Source organism: Dermacentor silvarum, chromosome 2 (genome assembly GCF_013339745.2).
Source record: "Dermacentor silvarum isolate Dsil-2018 chromosome 2, BIME_Dsil_1.4, whole genome shotgun sequence".
NCBI lineage: Eukaryota > Metazoa > Arthropoda > Arachnida > Ixodida > Ixodidae > Dermacentor > Dermacentor silvarum.
In genome coordinates this window covers 92,528,903-92,541,530 of record NC_051155.1, presented here as the reverse complement: position 1 = coordinate 92,541,530, position 12,628 = coordinate 92,528,903, and the positions used below count along the sequence as shown (strand labels likewise).

Genomic DNA, 12,628 nt, shown 5'->3' with positions numbered 1-12,628 from the left:
CTTGCAGACCCTCTCCCAAGGTTTACATGTGTAGAGGTGAAATGCTTACGGATAGGGAAGCAGTCGTCGTCATCATCCCCAACATAGCAGCGTCGGCCTAAAGTACACCGGGTAGGGTTGAAGGCCACTATCCTCTGGGTAGCCGTGAAGGGAGACAGGCTGCGCGCTGGAGGGGGGCCAGCACTACCCACTCTCTTGGACTTCGTATTATCCTTCTTGAAGCACCTGTTTATGTGAAGCGGCGCCCAAATAAAATTTCTGCTCTGATGACATATCATACAAAACATAGACACATGAAACAGACGCTTCCTGGCGAGATTTTGGGTCAGAAAAGAGGTAAGCTTTGCAAATTGCAATTGCAAAGTAATAGGGCAAGTAATATAAAGACTGAGAAATGACACGACGAATGCCCGCCTGAGTCCACGTTCTTCCTTAGTTCGTGTTTTCTGTGACGCGCTTTCTCGCAATATGTCGTACGAACAACTTCCAATATACCATCCTCAAGTTACAAATCCATGCGTTTTGCAGCATTGAACGCGGCTATAGCGGCACGACAAATCCTTCAGTAGCGTTTTTCTTTAGTTTTGATAAGCTACTCAAGCATCCACTATATCTACATTTAATTATGCATCGTCGCTAACACAACTGACATCTTTGAGCACATCATATTGAACAGAATATTTTCCGTTCGCATTTGCGTACCGCAGCAAAAGTTCTTTCTTCCAACTATTTAATGTGCAAGAGTCGTTCACTGGAATATTTCTCAAACGACACTCAGACAAGAGTCACTGGAGTGGTATGGTAAAGCTTTATTGAGATAGGGATGGCTCATCAGCCTATTTAGGGTAAAAGAGTTCGGTAATTGGCAGATAAGGACAGGGCCAGCCACCGAGGAATGCTTCCTCGCATGGTTACACCATGCGGAGAATTCCTGATTCTGCAGCAAAGGCGAACAGCGCTCGCAGGACACTGTCGGCTTCCGCCGAGCGACGGATTCACTCCTCGAAGCTGGCCACTTGCACCCGGTGCTTTCGTCGGAGGGCGGCATACTTTGGGCACTCCCACAAAGTGTGCTTTTGAGCGTTCACGGACCGGATATCATGGTAGCCCAATAGGTGCAGTTTGGGAAAACAGTTTTGAGCGATTCTACAACCATTTAGGAACCATTGTTAAAAGCGCACCACCACACAACACAAGATAAGACCAGACGAGCACAGGCGCAATGCTCGTCTACACCATTATTTGGTACAAGCACAAAATTCCTGCCTATTGAATTTATTGTTTTTTCTTACACAATGTATGTCATACAAATCTCCGTAAAACAATATTGATTGTTCATGGTAGTTCGCAAATCCCGAGCATGCAGGAAACCCTGTTTTCTGAAAAAAGTTCCTATTAGCGCAGCCAATAACCTCTTATTGAAAATATATGCCCTTCTGAATGAGTGTCATGTTTTTACATAAATTGCCTAGTGTTCGTATTATTGGACCACGGCTGTCATTTTCTAGAATGATGGATAAACGACCGTGCTATTTGATTACGTTTCTTTGTTATCAGCAACGGCGCTATCAAAGATTTCGGTGTCAGAGGTGTTGGCGGATGTCATCTGCATGTGTGTATAGTGAGAACAGACCCCAGAAATAAACTTCAGCACTTTTGATAGCAAACGCATTTCTCAATATCTTTGTCGTACCTTTTCTTCCGTTGAGAGCATCTGCTTACAAAAAAAAGCTTTTAATATTTTTTTATTTGTGTCTAATGCAGAACGAAGAACATTCGTATTACTTTTCAGCAACTTGCCATTGGTTGAGTGAATGTCCAGGAACTCCCATAGAAAGTATGAATTTTGTTATTTACATTGCGAATAACTGTCCGCAGAGATTCACTAACACCAGATTGGAGATGTTATTTCCTAGGGATGTGCTTTTAAATATATTATCGTTCCAGTTCTACCGAAACAGCTTCCCAAAAACCTGCTTCATGCGCTACGGTATAGGTAACTAACGCGAACAAATTGAATTTCGGTGACAAATAATAAGAAATGTTTCTTGGACACGCCATTTCTGCTAAATGCGTATGGCTTGATCACCCCCCCCCCCCGATTCAATGCAGTAATTGCATGATCTGGGGTGTGGTGACCGATGAATAACTGAATACGGCGATTTGTCATGCAAGTTAGGGCTGCTTGACCATCTAAAAGACCCAGGTGATGAACCCACCGCAGCAGATTTATATAAACTCAATTCTAAATAAGAAATCCCACGTCATGTCGTTTTAGGAGTTATATTCTAGTTGGCACTCCAGCTCTATATGCAAATGCTAGTAGTTTAATACAATCACACATTGGAGGGTTTCTTCGTGTAAGGGCGCGATGTGCCTTTTACTCGTTGTATCGAAACAATTAGATGTTTGAGGGGATCGTGAAAAAAAACCGTTCCAGTTTCACCCAAAAGGCGTAGCATCCATTGCATTAGCAAGTTATTAGACAGCTATACAAACTAAGGATAGTAGATTTATGGGCCCTATAATCTTGTAAAGATTCGACTACTAACTAAATTAACAAGCATGTTGTCAGGTGCACAGAGGCAAACATGAACCGATATCACTCGATGACCGAGGACACTCGCTGTCAAAACGCTGGCGTGACAAAGCGCGCCCGCAGCAGCAAGAGAATTCCCGTTCCTGCTTCCTCTCGCTTCTACGCCAAATAAGCGGCCAGAACACAACGTACACAAAGTCATCGGCCATCGGCGCACCTCAACTCTGTCACCACTGCAGTCTCGCTTTCAAGATATGCAGCCGCCGCCGGAGGATTGGAAAACAGGCCCTCCGTACAGAAGCCCGATATTGAAACCATTACGCCACGAGCGCATGCACCAGCACGTGGCTTAGAACGCACTTATCAATTTCTCACGGGCAAGTCAGCGCGTTGAGACGCCTGGCGCGTTTCAACGCCGCTCGACAACAGGCCGCCGCGCTCGAAGCAAACATGCAACACGGTCGCCGTCCCGCAAATTGTGCGCCTTTCGCTGCAGCAGTTACACAGTTTTTGTAAATACATGTTTCGCTTTCGTGTTCTACCAATTCTTATAAAAAAGGTGGGAAGCTTGCACTAGTGGTGCAAGGCTGGAGTAAACAGCGGAGCTGGTGGTCGACCTAGCTTCTTCCAGGTTTTACTAGCCTTGGCGTGTTTAGCAGCGGCGGCTTCGGCGCGATACTCCGGATTAGCACGCAATCGCCTGCATTCCTTCTAGGCTGGCGGCACGACGAGCTTCCAGCTCAGCGGCTTCTTCTTCGGGAGTCTTGTACTTCTTAGACCGTCCCACGCTAGATTTATACGGTACGAAGTCTACGAGAGTTGGGTACGTCTTTAAAATCAGGGTGACCTCATGGCCAAGCTTCACAAGGTGTTATCATGACTAAGCAAAGCAAGAATTGTGGCGTGAAGCAATGACATGGCTGGGCGAAGCTGGGTAAAGTTACGTTCACACCAAAAGCGGAGCAGCTAGGCGGATTTTCAAAGCGGTGAGGCTTCGAGTGACCGCGGCTGTTCGAACCGTGCGGGTTGTCTGGCTGCCCGCGCCGCCGGGGAGGCGCAGCATCTCGAAATTTCACGGACGTGCCGCCACCTCGCTCTTACTTGTCACACCCAAATGCTGCGCAATCTTCTTCCATAGCCTTTTCTTATAGTTGGTTTCCTTGTATCTTAGAATACATTTATCGTACAGGACCATGCACTGCTTGATTGTGTCCAGCAGCAGTTCCACAGAGAACACAGCCGCTTCAGACATGCTGAACGCCATTTGCATTCTCTTGGCCGGATGTTTACATTCGTTCACCAGCGCTTCCGCCGTCTCGGGTTCTGATTGGCTGCGGCCAAAGCAGCCAACTTTGCCACGAGGAAAAAATCGGTCCGAGCGCGATCCGACAAAGCGGCCGTGTATTTTCTGCCAAGCGTAAAATCTAAGGCCGCTTGACCGGATCCGCATGTCCGCTTGCCCGCTCCGCCTTCGGTGTGAACGGCACCTAAGTGATTGCTAGGTTGACCGCATTGACGGAGCGGGTCTGCTGGAACGCGGTGTCGGTGTTACAAGCTGCGCTATGCAACGCGCCGTGACGCCATCGCTGGCGCGGCGGCGGAGGAGCATTGCCGGAGCTAGGAGAAGCGAGGCACAGCTTCGACCCTGTGCCGTAGCTTGGCTAAAGCTTCCTCGGCTCTCTGTGCAGGATAAGCTCGACGCCGGCGATTGTATTCTTGTTTGGCGAACCGGCGTGATTCCCGGAAAGCGGCCTCTTCCACAGGAGTGCGGTTCTTCCGTGGTCTCCCCATGGCTGCTACTATCGCCCGCACACTAGCAACCACGCCTTCACACCTGCTACACGGAACGTTTATGGTAAGCGGAGCAGACGCGCTGCGCGCAGTGTCTAGGTGCGGAGTCTTGCGAAGCTATCGCACAGCTGGTATGGGGTTGCTAGGCAACGCAGTGACGTCATAGCTCGGCGAGGTTTTGCGGCTCGCGGCACAAATTATGGCCGGTTTAAACAGCTCCATTGTTAAAAGGAATCAGCCATATTTTTTGTCAAAGCTTCGGGTTAACGTATGGGTGGCATCCTGTTCCTTGAAACCACAGCTGAAAGTCCAGGAGGATATATTTCCAAGCTCTGAAGAGATGCAGACTCATATTGGTGTGAAATTTTAAACATTTTTTTTTCACTCAGTTAGTCAACCTGCTGACAGTTTCATGTAGTTGTCGGTCCCATGCGTTCATGTCGCATGACGAGCAAATTATTTGAATATCCTTAATGCAAGAAGAGTGAGCGATGGATCAATTAAAGGAACGAAAATTTACCATAATTATAATTTACCAAAGTTGTTATCATAAAGTAATGAGTTCTCGAAACGCCGTTTCCTAATGCACCGGGTTCTATTTGGCATATTTTTTTAGATAAACTTTGACGGTGATTTCGGTCATTGGTCCAGATTTAACAAAGGTTTCGCTGAAAAACCTACATGGTACCTGTAAGCAGTTGCAATGATGAGAAGCGAAGACAGTAGCAGAATAACGTGGTGCAGGGGCTTGTCCAATAACCACTCGTGCGGTGTCAACGCAGGCGCGTATTTTTGCAGCCAGGCTCCAACCTCGAGGTGTGTAAGCATATCTCTCAGGCGACCAGGCAGGAGCCACTCCTGAATCAAGTATTGTCCTGCACTCGCCAATAAAGGAAAGAAAAAGTTACAGTGACGTTGCACTTCGTGAACGCGGGTTACGCGCAAGCCTATGGACACCGCCCACATGCACAGCGAGCACCACAACGTCGATGCACATACGAAAAGGCCGCGGTCGCGGACGCTACGTTGATCCCGACGGTGGGACGCACGGTGTGCCACAGGGAAGGCACATATTGCTACGTATGCAAAGAAGAGACACCTCGAACATGCACAATGAGCACCGCGGCGTCGAAGCAGATACGGAAAGGGCGCGAACGCGGTGATTCCCTTCTCTACCTCCCGGCGCCTTCCTCTTCCGGCACTCGCTTCCCTCGCGGCGACAAACATAATTTCGCCGATTTCACAGACGCATCTACGCTTCCGGAAAGAAAAAAAGAATAGCGGGTTCTTAAAAGGTGCTAGATGAGCTGAGAGAGCACCTGTGAGAGGAGAAGCTGTCTTGTTAGCCCCTCCTAAACCCTGAAGTTAAATGTACGCAAAGTATTTGAAATTGAATTTGCCTTTATTTTCATAAATGTGCAATTTAAGGGGGATTTAAGAAACAAGTTGCGCACAGCAACTTGACGGGCCTTAAAACCCAGTCTGAGGGCAGCAGCGGCAGGCACAGGCGCTAATTCATGACTAACAACAAAAATGCATTTCAATACAATGCAGTGTTGGCTTAAACTTATGCCATAAAAAATCAATATAAGAAAAACACTACAAACAGAAAATAGCACTTTTATACATGAGCAAACAAAAACGGTGAAAAAATGTGGTTGATCCCTCTTATATAGGAATCGGTATAGAACACGAAAGTGAAACGTGTCTTCACAGAAGTAGTGTAATGTTTATTGCACATTGATATATAATGTCTATTGGTGTTTTGTGGCTAAAGCGCCCTTAGGCGTTGATGCACCCACGCTGACGCCTGGTGGCACGTCTCCTCCATCACGACTACCAACGTCGATGACCATGAGCAACCGTCGTGCATATGGAAGCTGCACTACGCTGCACACGCTAGCACAACGCGAAAGACGAAGCACGTAACTGACACACTAATACAACGCGCAAGACAAATCACGTAACTGAATCGTCACCGAGTCAAATCAGCGCGTACAGCGCGTCGTAATTGCAGCCTCCGCGATCAACTTCAGAAACATTTTCAGAGCTAATTGCGGAGGCCACGCTCCGCTGTGCTGAGTACGGTGAACGCCACCTAGTAGTGCTTCTGCGAGAACGCGTTGGTAGTGCTTCTTGATGCCAGCGTCCCTTCGAATGCTGGCATCGAGGCGTCGTAGTGCTGAGACCACCGAAGCGTTCACTGTCGGTGCGCGTTAGTGTCATAATGCAGTACTTCTGTTTTCTGCTCGTAGGCGGCGGGCGGCACCGCCCCGAGCAAGAGCGCGGGTACACGGAGGAGTGTTAGATATATAAGGCGCGTCTGTGTAGCTCTCTGCAAATGCGTTTGTGGCGCAATGGGTTAAACGCTCGGCGATCTATCGTCGCGGACCGAGAGGTCGTGGGTTCGATTTCCAAATTTTGCATGTTTGTGGAACTTTTCTTCTGGTTTCTTTCTTTGTATTATGTTCGTGTATGTTCGTGTGACGTATTTCCGTGACGGAAATACGTCAGTGAAGTCTTGGTGGACCCCGGCATAAAACACTTTCGTGTTAAAAAAAATTGATCCTGATCAAATATCATTGAAAAACTCATACAAACGCGAAAAAGCACAAGAAATGACATCAATGTTATTGCGCATGAGTGTGTTTAACAAGCGTGGTAAGCGATGATGTAACATTTGAAAAGCATAATTAGTGCGAGGACGTGGTACATGCCAGTGTTCAGGTGACCATGTGCAGTATTCTGGTCTATTTCTAATTAACTGTGTTAAAGACTGTGATGTGTTTTGCGTCACCGATCTCGGAGGCGTGCGGGTGTTAAAAGAGATGGAGAAGGAAGACGGATGGCGACACAGCAAACATATTTTTTAATAACACGCACACTCAAAACCAAAACTAAAAATCAAGCACACCCAAGCACACTACGGGAAGAAATACTAATAAAGATACAAACTAATGTACAAAGCCTAATGTACAAAACATTCTACTTGGCGCCTATGCGCGTCCGTGGCGGCTAACTCTTCAAAGTCAGGCAACCCTGTCTTATCTCTGAGACGCTACAAATAAGAGTCACCTTGCTGCGTTCGTCGTTGCACGTTTGTCCGAGTCCGAAGCTCGTCGGCCCTTTTTCTCCAGGAGTAGGTGTTCTCGTTGATGCTATAGTCGCTTTTGCCTTGTTGTCGGCGCGTCGTCTCTTTATCAGTAGGGAGCTCGCCGGTACTTCGTCGGAGATGAGCTCGTCAGTAATGGTGGTCGCCGTAGCTTAGGCCCACCTGCCTAGGCCTAGCGTCGGGACGCGACGCTACTTCTTCAAGAGTGCCGACGTGGCGTCCCGAGGAGAATCAATCGTGCCGGTCTGCCGCAGAAGGGGGAGCCTCTCTGGGGTGCCTGGTCCTGCCGTGAGAAGCTGCAGCTCGTCCAGGAGCCTCGCCCGAACTTGCCGAGGTCGACGGCCACACCTTGGACGGCCAACGTCACGGACTCAACCAGACCCCCAAGTCTCCCGTCGCCAGTGCGGAGCTGGCGATGCGACCTTCCTGGCCCGGAGCCACGTCGATAATCCCCAGACAGCGCCGTTCATCCCTCGATCACGCCTCGGCTCACGCGCCTCGAGAGCTCGTGCCGTTCCGAACACGGTGCTTCACGTGCTCTTCTTCTTTTTCGCGCCGCAGGCGGCCTCTTACATATGACAAAGACGTAATGTATGACTGATTTTGTTTCACGTCTTTTCGATAGGCTAATGACAATCTAAAGTCTAACAGAGTGTAGCGTGAGTAATTTAAGTTGTTTGAAGAGAGGTGCAGTATGATAATCTGCTGGAGCATTGAAAATAGTACGAATTACCTTTTTTTGCAGCAGGAACAATCGGTTTATGTTGGTAGCAGACGTTGTACTCCACACCAGACAGCAGTAGTGTATGTGACTCAGAAAAAGAGCATTATATATGAGAAGTTTGACTTTGCGTGGTAGGGGTTTTAAACTGAACAGTATTCCAGCTACTTGGGCAAGTTTACCTGCAAGTCTATGTGATCATTCCATGACATATGATTATCAAAAAGTACAACAGCCATTCAACGCTGAGAAATAAAAGACGGTTACAGTCGGTGCTCCCTAATTAAATATACAATAGATTCATCTGTCCTTCACTATTCAGAAATCAAAACCCACCGCCATTCCCCGCAAATTTTTTACATCCTGGAGTATCTGACGGTGTGTTACTCTCCACTGTATTAGGGAGTAAAATCTTGACACGTATCTTCACATTAGAGAAGGAGAGTGGGTGTCCTCAAAGCAATTGTTGCAGAATTCTTGACACATTTAGAACGGAAGCAATAATAGTATCTTTTAAGCATCCTCAAGTGAAAGGCATGTACATGAATAAATGTCGCAGTTTCACCCGAAAGGCGAAGCATCAATTGCGATAGCAAATTAGTAGAGAGCTATACGAAGTATGGATAGTAGTTTTATCAGCTGTATAAACTTGGACATGCAGCAGCACCAGCAACGCGTAGAACTGTTGTCGACGCCGTCGGTGTTGCCCCCGTTGGCACCGAACGCGCGCAGCGTTGGTGACTGTTGCCGGTGCCTGTGGGGGTGACTCGGAGGTGATCGAAGAGATCAGAACGGGACACTCGTCGAGCAGCGTCCGAAGTCTGTACCACCTTCTCGCCTCGCAACGTTTTTATATAAATATGCATTTGGTGCCGCAGCTAAATGTCGACTCCCCTCCCTCCCTCCCGTGCCCCCACGGCCTTTCGCGCGACGGAAGAAGTCGCGTTGGCTCTATATACTCCATCTCACAAGCTGTTGTCAGCACTGACGAAGGTACGAGGCGTACTTAGGCAATATACTTGCGTAGGAATATAGTTCCGGGAGTAATTGGCTGATTTTTGGCTACACTAGAGAGTTTTATTTTTGCTCGCTACAAAAAAGCTACAACGATACGTGACATGTTAGGACCTGTTAGGACATGTTAGGACATGTTAGACTGGCAGCACCCATACAGCGCCGATCACCCGGTTCGATCCGAATTCGCGCTTTTTACTGGCTCTCCGCCTTATCAAAAAGAAACAATAGGCAAAATTCGTCATCGCTAAGTCTCAACTCAAGCTGAGGCCAAATCATTAATTATGCTTTGTCACAATTATTGAGATCAGGCTGTTTCGTTCACGCTGCTAGGACTTCAGACACGGCACCGAGCCGTAAAACTGGTTTGATTTCTAGTTAGCAGACGGCGCTAGAGCATTAGCATTAGCACGCGGAACTCTATAAAAGCCTAATTGTTTATTGCACCATTAATTTACTACCCCACTATAGCCTGGTACGTGATGACGGTAGCGAGCAAACACCAAGTAGACGCCGAGCAGACACTGTGCCGCAGGTGAACATTTATGAGAGCGATCGTCCTTTCTACTTGCCAAGGAGGCCTCAAGGTAACTACAGGGAAAGCGTACAGGTGAAGCGAAGCCCAGCTGTCGCATGCATGCCAATAAAGCTTATGGTGATTGCGTAAAAACACGTTTTGGGTCAATCCACCAAACATGGAGCAAATAACAGGATGGAAAGCATACACTGAGCAGATGACGCGGCGCGGATGAGCACATCTCGAGGAGCATTCAACCTTCATATTGGTTATGAATTTGTGTAGCTTCCCCAGTGGTGACAACAGCTTGTGAGATGGAGTATAGATGGGGATTGTAAAGGAGGAAAGACACGCTCATTTCTGCAGCCCTTCAGGGAGCACAGCGCAGAAAGCGCGTTTGCTCTCCGCCGTGCGTTCGCTCCAAGTGATAGCGCGCGTCTCTCGCGCGCTTTCACTCGCACATAAAGCATACGGCGCGCGGCAAAGATTTCATCATCGTTTGACGTCATACGGAACCTCAAGGCGACAGCGACGCCGACGGCAGAAATCCGCTTTGAGTGTGTGAAATCCGCTTTGGGTGTGTGACGTCACGTGAAAGCTATCAATATGATAGCTTTCACGTGACGTCACACACCCACCTTATCACTGTGTCGGGGCACCAACATGGCGGCTACGAGCACTTCAGTCCAATCCATCTTATTGAAAGCTGTCACGTGACGTTGCGGACCCAGCTTATCATGGTGTCGGTGCACCAACATGGCGGCTACAATGACGTCAGTGCTATCGCAATAAAACGTGTACCGACGTGGGGAGACATGCTATGAATAGCGTTAGGCTTACCGATTAGCGTTATGCTGTACACCCTGGTGATCATGGCGTATGCATTTTCATCCTTCCGGTAGTCGCCTTTTCCCCCACCGAAAAGTGTGGACGCATTCAGGTAAGTTATGCCTGGGTACGCGACGCCGATGCTCTTCAAGCCATGCCAGCTTGCATACAATAGCCCCAGCGCCGCAGCGACGCGCAGCACAGTTGTCGCAAGCAGGCACATGACTGAATCTTCTCTTGCTTCCAAGCAATGACATTTACCCACTACTGGAGATCGGCCTAGAACCAAGCGGTAATCAATCGGTTGTTGCCCCGCTCCCCACACTGAGGAATCGGCCACGATCAACTTCATAGTAGGGCTTAAGATTAGAAACAAAAAAGTATGGAATAGGTGATGAAATAGGGTAAATTATTGAATTTTAAAAAAATTAAAAGTAAACCTAAAGAAATATGGGCTGCTATAACGTAAAATGATTCCGAACTGTTTTGATTCCAAACTCCTGACGTCAAATTTACGTAACCATCGACGCAAGCATCGGGCGGTGACCCACTGCGTTGTCTGAACAACCCAATCAAACACTGTCCTCGTTTATAGGAGGTCACCATTGTTCGCTTTCAAAACCAATAACATTGTCTACACTCAGCGGTTTTTCTTATCTAATTGGCTGACAAGAGTCGAGCTGCACGCTCTAGTGGAAGAGGGTTTCGATGGGGCCGAGCCAGCACAGTGAAAATAGATTACCGCATGAAGAGGGTTTGCCGGCTTATCCGATTGGTCTGCTTAGCCTTATTTAGCTTGCGGTGGCTGGTCAAAATTGCGGCGGAGTGCAACAGAAGGATAAGAATGCCGCTAAAACGGATCCTCAACAAGGAAGAGCTGACAGAGCGATGTCGTATGCATGCCGAAAGGGCTCGATAACGTTTTACTGCCACGAAAAAAAGTTTATCATGCGCAAATAAATACATGCTCACCGGCAGGTGCGAGTAGCGAGGGCCTGAGCCATCGGGGGCAGCCATCTTTGATTCCTTTCGGAACAGGGCAGTCTGTGGCCATTCAGAAAATTTTTCAGTTTTGTTGGGCATATTAATGCATTTTTTTCGCGTACACGTCACTTTGACGTGGTGAGTTTTCGCGGTTTTGTGACGTCGCGTGACAGACAGGTGAAGTGGGCGTAGCCAGAAAACATTGGACCAATAGCAGAGAGCTAATGGTGAAAAGACATCGAATCAGGAATGATTATTTTTCTTTTGTGTGGTTTAATCATGCATAATCAGTGTGTACACGTTATATCAGATGGGGAGCTATCGCGGTTTTCATGACGTCGCGTGACAGACAGGCGAAGTTGGGAGCGGCCCGAAAACTGTTTTGACCAATCGTGGAGGCTGATTGCAGAAATTGGAATTAAAACAGTTTGGAATCATTTTACGCTATAGCGCCCATGTTTAAACAAACTTGAACTCAGCTCAGAAGAAATTTAGTATCAATTTGGTCTGGTCTAGCTCGGAAATTCCAAACTGGTTTCGCGCAAGTTCCTTGTGGCTAAACCGAGGGTGAAATGAGGGTGAATATTACCTAGAGGGGAATCTGGTGCTGCTACGCCGTTGTATGCATGAGAATGCCGGTATATGGTTACTTGGGATTAGCATCGTTCTCAAAGAGCGAGGACACCTTGAAGCCGCACCTGGCTACAGCCGTTCCGTCTTTCAGAATAGTTTACTTCCTACAAAAAAGCAAGTAAAGAGCTGTTTTTATTATTACACAGCTATAACGCTATCTGTGTTAAGTGGATAGCGTTAAGGGCCCCGAATCACAGAAAATCTGGCGTCGGCATCGGCTTCGGCGTTATGCATCGGCAGCTGGCTGAAATAATCATGCCGAACCACATAATCCCGAACCACCCCGAATATAGAGGGCGCTACGCGCCATGCGTTCTCTATATGGGGTGTTGTCTAATCAAGGAGTGCATTCGTTCGGTCAACTCGGCTCCGAGTCACTTGGGTATAAATGCGGCTAGCGTCTGTCAGCACCCTTCATCATACATGGCGTCATAAGTGGCCGTGGTTCACTCTCTGTAATGGCGAACAAGCCGGACGCTCCGTTTGCCT

General features: G+C 47.9%; 1 protein-coding gene across 1 annotated transcript in view; it reads right to left on the bottom strand.

Moving 5' to 3' along the window:
* The window catches only part of LOC125943482 (uncharacterized), a 45,851-nt gene extending 42,060 nt beyond the window's left edge, over positions 1-3,791 (bottom strand). The window contains exons 1-2 of the mRNA XM_049662819.1: positions 3,727-3,791; positions 50-225 (exon numbers count right to left, since the gene is read on the bottom strand). Coding sequence (XP_049518776.1) covers positions 50-225; positions 3,727-3,791 — 241 coding nt within the window. The remainder of the gene's footprint in view (positions 1-49; positions 226-3,726) is intronic.
* Positions 3,792-12,628: the final 8,837 nt, after the last annotated feature.